Genomic DNA, 12,323 nt, shown 5'->3' on the forward strand with positions numbered 1-12,323 from the left:
GGCTATCGGAGTGCTAGACTTCATGGAATAATCAAGCGTCCTTCAGGGAGCAAAAGATGGCAGCCATTGCAGCTTCATCATCCGCAAGTGCGTCCCGAATGCTACCCGGTATTCCATAAAGATTTCGGGGGTAGTCGTATTTGGGACACCGACAGACAAAGTGCTCCACACTATTTTCAGTGTCACAAAGATCACAACGGGACCGGAAAGGGCCCCCACCAAAATTGTGGGAGACCCTTGTGTGGGCGGTGCGGAGCCTTGAGATGACCTGCTGCTCTTTCTGGGTGGCTGGTTCATTACATGAGTCGGTGGTTCCTTTATTTTTTCTAAGGAAGTCCCCTCTATTGCTGCTCCATATCCGAGCCCAGTCCTGGCCGACGACGCTCTTCGTCCATTTTTTAACGTCGGCCAGCGGGACGGAACGGGTGTATAGTAGGCCCTCATGTCCGACACTCGCCAGGGCATCGGCCTCGGTATTTCCTCTTATGCCGCAATGGCCGGGGATCCAGGCAAAGGTGATACCGGTGATCATCCCAGATAGTATTCCCTGGATTCAAGGGTGCTTGGGTGTCTCGCTTTGGAGGGCAGAAACCACGCTCGCGGAGTCCGTAAGGACCACGATTGGTTTGTTCGCTGGGATAGTGGCTGCAACAAAGACAGCGGCGGCTTCAACGGAAAGAATGTTGCACTGGCATGGCAGGCTCTCCGACATGGCCAGATTGGGTCCATAGAATCCGAAGCCGACTCCTCGGCTGGATACGGAACCATCGGTGTACCGGATCTCGCTGTTCCGGAAGCGCGTATACAGACCGTCGGAGTTCCTCTGAGTTGTCACCCCTTTTAAACCGCGAAGAGATGGTGCGGTCGATGCTTACTGAAGGCGTCAGCCATCCCTTCGCTCCGTGCCAGTGGACCCGCGCCACTGGGGGGAGGCTAGTACCGGCTACACTTCTCAGGATCCGGTCAGCCTCATCGAGGAGAGGGATCCTGACTTCACCTGAGGTAGTGGCAGCGAAAGAGGCTTCCCTGATGATAATCTTGCACTGTCGGTGTTTCTCCTTGTAACAGTCCAGGGCGTCTGGCCTGAGAGGGTGGTTGATGCTTAGCTTTCTCAATGCCCGAAGGGCTTTTCGCCTGGCCTTGACTGCACGTCGAGCTTCCTCGGACCACCATCTGAGAGCACGACGACCGGGACGACCGACGACCGTTATGCAAAGACGTGTTGCTAGATGCACCACAAAGCCTTACACCTTCACATAATAAATCAATCTCAGGGTGTCGATTTTCAGATTCCCGATTTTTTCCCGGTTGGCGTAACTGGTACTTTAACATTATATTAGCGAATAAAAATAGGAAATCATTGTTCATTTTATTGGAGGGAGGACTAGGAGGCTCTTAGACCCGTTCAGTATTAATCAATTCCATTTTTGTCATATTTGAACCCAAATGAATTAGAATCCACATGAAATTATTTCAATAATTGAAGACCACATTCAAGAAATTCCTACAAAACTTTTATTAGAATAAAAAAAATAGAAGCACAATATCCTTAGCCGTGCGGTAACTTCCCTGGGCATAAAAGTATCATCGTGCTAGCCTCATGATATACGAATGCAAAAATCGTAACCTGGCTTAGAAACCTCGCAGTTAATAACTGTGGAAGTGTTTAATGAACACTAAGCTGCGAGGCGGCTCTGTCCCTGTGTGGGGATGTAATGCCAATAAGAAGAAGAAGAAGAAGAAGAAGACAATATCTACTTGAAGGCTGACCTTGCCTCTTAATTCTCCAAGGCAGCATTGATCTCAAACAACCTTCTAGAAATAACTCTAGAATCTAGAAAAAAAATGCTTCAGAAATGTTTTTTTGATGTTCTTTAACCCTATAAGGGGCAAGCCAGAGTAGCGACGAGTGATGCGACCCGATGCGACTCACGTAAAAGTATAACAATCATTATCAACAGGCTGTCAAATTGCACTGTCGCGTCGCATCGCACGTCGCGTTTACTCTGGCTTGCTCTCAATCGTTTTTGATGGTCGTTAACTCGGTTCTTATTGCGCGCGCGCTCAAGAAAATCTAGGCGAATTTTCCGATTTTTCGCGATCGCGGCGGTCGTAACCTCTCTGTGCTAGTTCATAAAGTACCGCAGAAGTGATCCACAGTGAAGGTTTAACGAAATTCGGTGCAAAAACATTCGAAAACGCGAGTTTATTCTGTGCTCCACGTGCCTCGAGAAACAAAACAACAAGTTGTCCAGCCGCCCGGGTGACGTTATTTCGTTCACTCTTTTGGTAATGTGGGTTGCGATGTGCCAGAAGGAAACTTTCTAAAAAAAAAAGTGGTGGAAAGTTTTCGAAAATACGAAAAAATCTCAAGTAGTCAACTGACGCATAAGGCGTACTACAGTGTGTCCCGCATGTGTCTGAGCACAGTGTGGAACAAAATTTTGTGGACACCAACGGAAATACCAATATAAAGACATACGTGCATTAGGTGCGAATGCTCTTGTGAACGATATCCGTTCCGTTCTGCCAGCATGGCGCTGGCGAGCGGCCAACACATCCGCCCGGGTGACCCTGGGGATCCCGATGGTAGCAGCAACTGGATCAACGGAGATTTCACTGGACCACGCCTACCGGCGTTTATGGACCCCGATGGTACCGCAGGCCCCCTGCAGTACCTCAGGATGGAGGCAACCAATGGCCCAATGCCACAAGACCCCTTCTTGTTAAGGTTTTCCGTCGAAAAATACCTGGGAACCCCCATCGACGGAGCCTTCAAGGAGAATCGTGGCATGAGCTACGTCCTGAAAATTCGCAGCAAGGCACAGTACGAAAAGTTATGCACGATGCAGAAGTTGCACGATGGTACAGCCATCCATGTTTCCGGACACCCCCAACTAAATAAAAGGCAATGCGTTGTGACAAACTTCGATTCCGTCGCCTTAAAGGACGATCATCTCCAGAAGCAGATGGCGCCTCAAGGCATCATGGAGGTTCGGCGCATCCAACGTCGCATGCCTGGCGGTAATTTCGAAAACACGGCTAGGATTATCCTTACGATCGCTGGAACAATCATTCCCCCACATATCGACTTTGGTTACACAAGATGCAGAACCCGCAATTATTATCCGTCCCCGATGCTGTGCTTCCGATGCTGGGAGTACGGTCACACCGGCAAGAGATGCACACATCCATCCAGAGTGTGCGGAAAATACAGTCAAGTGCACGAAGAGGACCGTGAATTGATGCCAGAACAATCCCCATCTACCGACCAGGCCTCTTCCCCCGCAACTGTCGCACAGGTACAACGTTCCGAACGACCGCCCTGCACAAACCCGACCTACTGTAAATTGTGCAAGACCGATGAACACGCAGTATCAAGCCATAAGTGCCCGGTATACGAAAAGGAGGTTGCTATCCAACATCTCCGTGTGGATCTTGGCATCTCGTACCCACAAGCCCGCCGGGAACACGAAATTCGAATCGGAGCCACCAACCGGAATCCAAATGCGTACGCCAATGTAGTCGCCAACAGCAAGGACACCGAAATCGGAGAACTGAAAGCCATGGTCGCAGCCTTGCCGATTCCAAGGCCAAGGACAAAAGGATTGCGAAAATGGAGAAGGCACTTCACCACAAAAGCGTCGGCGACCGAATGGACAAAGTAAAGGAGCACGGAACAATCGAGGAGTTGGTTAGGCAGATTGCTGAACTTTCAACCACAGTGAAGAACCTGCAGAATGACCTTGAAAAACGGAATGAATTGATTGTGAGGAAGGATGAGACGATCAGGAGGCTGATCAATCAGGCTGACTCCATTGCCCCCGCTGATACTATGTCTGATGACAGCAATCGCGCTCTAATCTCACAATTCACCATCCCCGAAACGCCGCAGTCCAGACAAGGTAACGCGCCTACAACCGTAGAGAGCATAGAAAAATGGTTCGAAAAACACATGTCCGAAACGAACGAAGCCACCGCACCAGCAAAAGGAAAGAAGAAAAAGGCGAAGTCTCAAAAGAAGAAAACTTCAAAATGCGAAATTTATTCTGACGAAGACACTACGTCCACTTCCTCTCATCAATCGAAACGGACACGATCGACTACCAAATCCACCACCAGCCACGACTCCACCGGCTCCCCCAACGCTAAGCGAAAGGCAAAAGCTAATAGCTCCGCGGAGTCGATGGATCTCACTGTTTAGATTCGAACCAATCGCTGCTCAGTCGCCCTAAAAATCTAAGTGATTCAAGCAAGTGAACCCATTTTACTCTTCTCTTCACCCCTCCAGAGAAGTTCACCACGCCAATGGTACAGGAAATGACTGAGCAAGCTACCTCTACACCCAGATGTCCAACCCCCATGTCAAACCCTGACGAAGAAAGTGCCGCAGGTAGCCGAGGCGCCGGCCGACCAGACGTCTTTTCCCAACTGGAACGGCCGGGTCGACTTCGACGCCTGCCGGACGAAGATGGCAAACAGCCGAAGATCCCAACAACCCCCCCCAGTAGCCTTGGCCCCCTCAGTGCGGAAGTCATTGCCTCACCGGAACTGGGGAACACCCCTGGGCGCAATGGGCAATTTGGAAGCGGGACGCATAGAGGGTTTCACTCCCTATCCCCCGATGAGCTTCAAGAAACAGGATTTGCAAGATCGACCCAGCACTGGGTGAAGCTCGGGACGCTCTAGGATCAAGCATGGGTTTTCGCAAGACCAACCATCGAATCGCCGCACGCCCAACACCGTAGCACCATTCTTTGTTACTTCTGACATCAATAACGGCAAGCTAACTACCCATAATAGCTCCGTACGGGCATCGTCTTTTGCAGGTGACACGCTGTTACCTGTCACGAGGGAAGCTCCGCCTTGCTCGGATCCCGACATGAATCCCTCTACCCCGAGCTCCGAAGGGACTACTCAGAACATTCCCAGACCGTACCTGAGAAGGAATCCATACCGAAACTACCGCAATCTTTTGACACCGGCGCCTTCAGCGCCTTTCTTTGCCCCTCTTTCACACGAAGAGGCAACGGATGCGAACGTCTACGATGTCCTACACAAAACTTGCTACGGACCAACAGCAGTGATCAAGCCTGGCAACTCCAAGGCTTGCACTAGAGATCCAGTAACTCCAGTACCCCTGGCAGCTGTACCATCCAAACCCAGTAGCGCATCTATCGGGGGGCTACGGGGGCCTACACTCAACATCTTTCCCGCAGCTCCTTCACCTCTGCCTCGAGTGGGTTCTCCACCAGGGCCTGCGCTCGGTGGAGCTCTGTCGGTTCTGCCAACGGTGCGACGCCTCGCACCCAATCAACTTTCGCAATCCAGTGGAACATGACCGGCTTCTTCCACAATATCGCGGATCTGGAAATTCTGGAACAGAAATATCAGCCAGCGGTGCTCGCTCTTCAAGAGACGCATAGGGCCACACCATCCGCCATGAATAACACCATGGGTCACAAGTTCCGATGGCACACCATCACCGGAGCGAACATTTTCCAGTCCGCTGCCATTGGAATTGCCGCGGAACTTCCAGCTCAGCCAATCAGCATTAAATCGGACATTCCGTTCATCGCCGTCCGAATATCATGGCCATTTCCGCTCTCGGTAGTATCATGGTACTTACCCAATGGAAAGTCGGACAACTTCCGAAACCGGATTGAAACAGTGCTGGATCAAATCCCCCAGCCAATGCTAGTCCTTGGTGACGTAAACGGACACCACAAAGCTTGGGGCAGCCGACGCTCCAACGCTAGAGGTACCACCATCACCAGCATTGCCAGCGAGAGGGACCTGACAATCATGAACGACGGTTCATCCACTTTCTCTCGTGGCCAAACAGACACCGCTATTGACGTCTCGCTTTGCACTGCCTCTGTGACAAGCCGCTTTTTGTGGTGCGTGGAAGACGATCCCATGGGAAGCGATCACCTCCCTTTTTTTTTTTTTTTTTTCCTGTTCGGGTGTTCCACTGCGACCAGTTATTAGATCTATTGTAGCGTTACCCGTATCCTTAGTGTTTAAGTGCATGTCGAATTACTCCATTACTATTGATAAGCAATGCAGTATCGGTTTCGATACAGTTGTTGTTTTGTTTTCTCAAGTGCACCATGACAAGGTCCCGCTATTTAGACCCTTCACAGAGAGCAATCCCATTGAAGGCGCGCCCCTTATCAATAGGAAATCAATCCTGTCTTGAGAAAACAGAACAGTAATACTGTTTTTGGCCATGCATCGGAGCCCTAGCCACATCCTTGTCTTGCTTCTAGAATATCACCAGTAAAGCTACAAACCCGGGATTTAGCTCTGTCTACAAGACCATTTCAAGCAAGAGAATTTGTTCTTTAATAAGAACTTCCGTGTGTTCCTCTCACTACCATTGTTCACCAGTTCAAGAAGAGTTAGTACGTATTTAAACCCCTAACTCGATTTTTCCAGCAGTCAGTTCAGCCTAGGGACGGGTACCGAGGTTTTTTAACTAATTGCTTGAAAAGTTGTTTCCGCTGCATACAGTTTAGCCTCAAACGAGAGGAATTCGAGTCTTTCCACTGTCTGCAAGGTAACATTAATTATGTTTTATTTCTGAGACTGCTGTTGGTAGCGGGGACTAAATACGATGAATCCTTAATTACCACAACTCATTGCCCTAGCTAGAAAATGGATTAAGCTAGGACTCTGTTTGGTAGATCTTACACCGCAACACACTACGTCAAAGTGATCTACCGTGTTACGGGTGACCTACCTATTCGATTTAAACTGGCCAATACCATCACTCCAAAAACTATTAGGCGCCCCCGATGGCGCTTCGCCGAAGCCAACTGGCCGGAATTCCATATAGTACTTAAGGAGGAACTTGACCTCCAGCCATCCATCTCGATCGAGCACCTCTCTATAAGCATTCAAAACGCTGGGTCGGATACAATCCCGAAGACATCTCCCAATGCGGGTTGTCGAGCCCTGTACTGGTGGAGTGAAAAAAACAGGCAAGTGGTAAATGCTCGTAGGAAAGCGCTGAGAGTCAACAAAAAGGGCCAAAAGGAAAATGCCAGAAGATCACCCGGATAGGACACAAATTCTAGAATCCTACCGAGCAGCTCGCAACGCATGCCGCAAAACCATCCAGGAGGCTAAGGCCAGTGGCTGGACGGAATTTCTGGACGAGCTGAATCCCAACCTCTCGTCTTCAGAGCTCTGGAGGAGAATAAACTGCATCCAGGGCAAAAGGCGCATGAATGGTATGGCCCTAAAAATAAACGGCGTTACCTGTAGGGACCAAGCCATTATTGCCGACGCGCTAGCTGACCATTTTCAAGATCTTTGGTGATCAAGGATCTTTGGAAGATCAAGGTGATGGAGAGGATGGTGAACCGCAGACTAATGGACCACCTTGTACAACACAAACGACTAGACTTCAGACAGCATGCTTTCCGGCCTGGCCTTGGCACTGGGACGTACCTGGCTTCCCTTGGCCAGATCTTGGACGGCTGCTTGAAGGATGGCGAGCATGTTGAGCTTGCATCCCTTGATCTGGCGAAAGCCTACAATCGGGCGTGGACTACGGGGATCCTGGAGAAACTCAAGAAATGGGGCATTACTGGAAATATGCTGGCTTTTCTGCGGAATTTCCTAGATGACGGGCCACTCCAGGCTGAGCAATGACTTCTCCGGCCAGGGTCCGTTCCACCGGATGTGTGACACCTGTCAAGTAAGGAACAGTAGCGAGCATGTACTGTGTGAGTGCCCCCTCTATGAGGCCCCTAGGTCGCGGTACCCGATTGGTAGTATAAGGGATGCACTATCCAACGACCCGATATACGAGACAGCAATCATCCGCTTTTTGAAAGATGCAGACATCTACAAGGACATCTAACAAGAAACCCGGATCACACACACGACCCACGCTAACGAAAAAAGGACATCGATATACACTGGAAACAACAAAATTACTACAATTGTACACCGAACAAAGCAAACTAACTAGGACAATGGCACGGAAAAAGATAAACACCTAACATGGATCACCACGGATTAAAAGATATTGACAAGGCACGAAACCACGGACTAGCTGAAAATGACAGTGACTGACAGCGAAGGTTGAGCCCTTCTGGCCCCTCCTTTTTTTTCCTCTCTTTTTCCAGAGGTGAACCAGCCAAGAGCTGAAAGCCTCTTTAATAAAGAAGAAAAAAAATCTGGCTTGCTCCTAATACCTAAATTATTGTTTTCACTTGCTGCTCAGTAACACTCCATGTTTTTTTTCAATTCCGTTTATTTGGTAGGCTCAGGCGTGTATAACACTTTACTAAGCCATGGTTTTTTTGTGATATGTACAATCAATATCCTTTTATTATGAAGTTAGTAAGACAGAGGTAGAAGCCAACGTACTCGTGATGACTCGAGGTTAGGTTTACAATGTTCAAGGAAGGAAGGGGATTAGAATTCGGAAATCAGGGAATCATCGTAATCAAATAATGTCAGCTTCTCTTCATGTTTGTTGCAAACAAAACGGAACGCAACATTGTCTTTATCCTCTGCAGATGAGGACAAAGACTTATCGTTATTCTCTTTTGTTGCTTGTTTTTTGCATTTTTCAGCGACAATTACTACTGCCGTTCTACGCATAATTGTCCCATGTATAAAGGAATCCCAGCAAACATGGGACAAATATGTGTATGACGGAGGTACACTGCCGTGAATCGCATATTTGTCCCATATGAATAGGAAACCCAGCAAAGATGGGACAGATATGCGATTCACGGCAGTACATTCCTAGCTCTCAATGTTTTTTCAAGATGAGTGGAATCTGATACTTCTGATGCTTGCAAATATTACTACAAAAATGTTTATTACATGTTATTCGATACTAGTCGACCCGGCAGACGTTGTCCTGCATAGTAGGCAAGAATGCGCGTTGTAAACTGTCCATGCGAAATTTCCATACGATTCTTAATTTTAGTTTTTCACGATTTACTCAATCTTACACGTGATTTTCGCATATGGAAATATCAAACAAACCCATCCGTTCTCGAGAGAATACTTCCACTTTCCAACTGATACTGGTTAAAAATGACACACATAAAGGGAATTGGACTGTGTTTTAAAGTTACTTCCAGACTCTGGTATTGACAGTCTTCTTGGGTAAGAATATTTGTTCGTAAATAGCAATGAGTATTCCAATAAAAAAAAAAATCACAATTAAACCACAGACAAAATTAAACTGTCATAAGCGAATGTCCAAACTACTCACCGCCAAACTGGCTGCCGACTGCGCCGAATGCAACCGAATCACAAAGAACACCTCCTTGTGCTTCTCCATGGTGGCGAAGATCTTCGCACTGAGATCGTTCCCGCTTTGGTCGTTGCTTTTCTTGTTGTTCTTGCGCTGGGCCGCCTTCGATTTGTTCGACTTTTTCGCCTTCTTCTGGCCGCCCTTCTTCTTGCCGTCCACGCCGGTGTCGCTGTCATCGTTCATGGACATGATCTGTTTGGGAAACAGAAAAAAAAACAAAACGAAACCGGTATGAAATGAGGGCAGAACCTGAGAACTGGGAGACTGAGCGACTTACATTGGCAGCGGCCTCCTCGCGTTCTGCTTGCTTGCGCTTTTCCTCTTCCTCCTGGTCCAGCTCCTTGATGCTTTCCTCGAGCACGTTGGGCCAGAAATCACCTTCAAAGTACGGCAGCTCCGACGCGGACTGCAGCTTGTCCTCCATTGCCTGCTTGAGGATGTCCTTGTAGTCCTGAATGGTCCGCTCGACCATGCCCTTGTCGAGCATCTTCTTGTACCACTCCTGGAGGCGTTTCGGTTTAGGGATTCGCTGCTCCGGTGGATGGCAGTGAAAGATGTAGTCATCGCCTTCAGACGGGGGACACGCCCAGATGTGAGCCATCGTGTAGCCGAGCTGCTTGGCGTAGTCCATGTAGCCCAGGAGAATCTCGTGGTAAACCGAGGTACGGTATTGTCGCGGTCGGAAAAAGTGCACCGAATCCAGATAGGCAATGTAGACTCGCCTCGTGTTGGGTGCGGCGCATTCCGAACCGTACTCTTGCACATGCATACCGAAGAAGCATACGTCGATGCCGTCGACTTCTTCGAAGGCGAACAGGGCCTTCGCCCGGTACGGAAACTCCGGCAACATTTCGCCGTTCTCGACGAACCGACTTCGCATGCCCGGTTTGACTTCGACAATTTTGTCCGAACTGGACACAACCCGGATGTGCACCTCTCCGGCACCAGCCTCCTTCTTTTTGAGGAAATTGTTGACCCTGGTTTCGATGTAGGTGCCCAGCTTGGACGTAGGTAACCGCTTGGCGTTAGACTTGTTCTCTTTCCGCTTGGAGGCCTTCTTCTTGAGGCAGTTATCGCACACGAAACCACCCGGCCAGATGGACTCCAAATAGAGAACGCAGATTTGGTGCTGCTTCCGGCCGCAGTCCAAACACATGACGAACGGCTCCAGCTCCAGGTGATCGTTCTTCATCTCCTTGAACTGGTCCTTCTTGATTTGACTGGTGGGTAGAAGTAGAGGGGGGTGGTATTCGATTAGGTCTATGATCCCGCGGAGAAATCTTGCTTTACTTACGTTTGGGTCTGCAACGGATCGTCCCCGAGGGTCACCATGTCGCCTGGGATATCGTTGAAACACTTCTGGCAGTACGTATATCTGGTAGATAGCGGTCCAAAAGATCTTTAGTATCAATCATCAAACGCGGGGCGGAATATGTGATATGATGGTGGTGATGATTTTTTTTTGTTATTTATATTACATGAAGAATTGTGGTGTGAGCGTTTAGGGTGCAGAAGACAGGTGCGCGAGTCCGGTATTAGTGGGAGGTGTTAGCGCAATGGAAAGGACGCGATCGCAGAATGTAATACACACACAGATATATGATAGATGAAGTACATAAAAAGAAATAAGATATTAATTACATTAGGGGTGTTACTTGCGAGGATGATTAAGGCTGTGAACCATTCCACCGATTCGTTTAACTTTTAGTTAAAATTTGACACTTCGGTGGTTATTTTCCCATCGTGGTTAAAATTTTACTCCGAAGCCGACCCATTTGATTTTTGACAGATTGATAGTTATTCGGAACGAAATGGATTTGGCGCCAATTTTCTCGCGAACAAAGTTTAACTATCGAACTGTCAAATCTAACCATGCTCCGGAGCAGGGTTATTTTTAACCACGGCGAAATAACTATCGAACTGTCAAATTTTAACTAAAATTATTTTTCAAATTTGTGTGATTTTTCAAACCACAATCCGTTTTCCAGCGGTCTTCTCGACGCGCTTTGTGATTGTCCAAATCAAAATCCGTTTTCCAACGGTCGTGAATCGGTGGAATCTGGTGGAATGGTTCACAGCCTAAGCCTTAGGGAGAGTTAGTCAGGGTTTTGTACTAATCTATTGATGATTAAAGATTATTTTTTGTTTATGTAATGAAAGAAGCAGTACTGTCATCAGTTAATAACATTTCGATATTTCAAACGAATATTGGAACAAGCAATCCCACTCAAGTATCGGCCAGTTAAAGATCCAGAAGTTGTATGTCATGCTGCTCTAATGATACAAGTTAGAATGGAGGTCTGATTCTTGAAATCAATACAAAGGTATCTCCAGAGGATGGAACTCATTTCGGGATTGGATGAAGGAATCACTCAATACAAAACAGAATTAATGTTGGTAAACAAAAATCATTTTTAAACAATTTTCATCTCATAAAAAGACGATTCCCCGTCGAAAACCAAAAAGAGAAATCTTGCTTCTATTCACAATGACAAGAAAGATAGACTCATAAATGCCAATTCACACAATTTTAGTCGTGGAGAGAAAAGAGCTGTTAACTCTTTGTTTTCAACGCCAACCCAGCAGTAAGGCAATAATAACTGTTTGGATGGTTTAGTGGTAGCAGGTATTCCGATTTTCGTCGGTTCTTTCTCGCGACGGGGAATTCCCCTACAACACACAGATGTGATAGAAAAATATCGAAACCAAGAGAACGGTCGATACGAGAGCATGGACACAAATGGGACTCAGCGAATGTTCACTTTTCAAGTTATTTAGAGTTCATACGTTCTCCAAATTCGAACCGCTCACAGTTAAAATGACTCAAAGAAACACGAAATGTTCCGATTCATACCGTCACAAATTTGATTAATGTATTTTACAAGAAAAACAAAAAACAATAAATATGTTTCAACAATTACAAAGTTTGTTAAAGCACCTTGAATAAATTCAAGATATTATAACAATTTTTGTGATGCAAAATCCACTTTTCATTCGGGTGCCGTGCCCCTCCAGTTGTGAGAGACGTTCGCTT

General features: G+C 47.5%; 1 protein-coding gene across 4 annotated transcripts in view; it reads right to left on the reverse strand.

Moving 5' to 3' along the window:
* The window catches only part of LOC134207864 (histone lysine acetyltransferase CREBBP), a 76,970-nt gene that overhangs the window by 11,005 nt on the left and 53,642 nt on the right, over positions 1 to 12,323 (reverse strand). For 3 of the 4 annotated variants that reach the window (XM_062683820.1, XM_062683819.1, XM_062683821.1), the window contains 3 exons: positions 10,584 to 10,688; positions 9,567 to 10,509; positions 9,248 to 9,481 (listed from right to left, as the gene is read on the reverse strand). In XM_062683820.1, the coding sequence (XP_062539804.1) occupies positions 9,248 to 9,481; positions 9,567 to 10,509; positions 10,584 to 10,688 (1,282 nt within the window). The remainder of the gene's footprint in view (positions 1 to 9,247; positions 9,482 to 9,566; positions 10,510 to 10,583; positions 10,689 to 12,323) is intronic. The other variant, XM_062683822.1, reaches the window with a different exon arrangement.

Source organism: Armigeres subalbatus, chromosome 1 (genome assembly GCF_024139115.2).
Source record: "Armigeres subalbatus isolate Guangzhou_Male chromosome 1, GZ_Asu_2, whole genome shotgun sequence".
NCBI lineage: Eukaryota > Metazoa > Arthropoda > Insecta > Diptera > Culicidae > Armigeres > Armigeres subalbatus.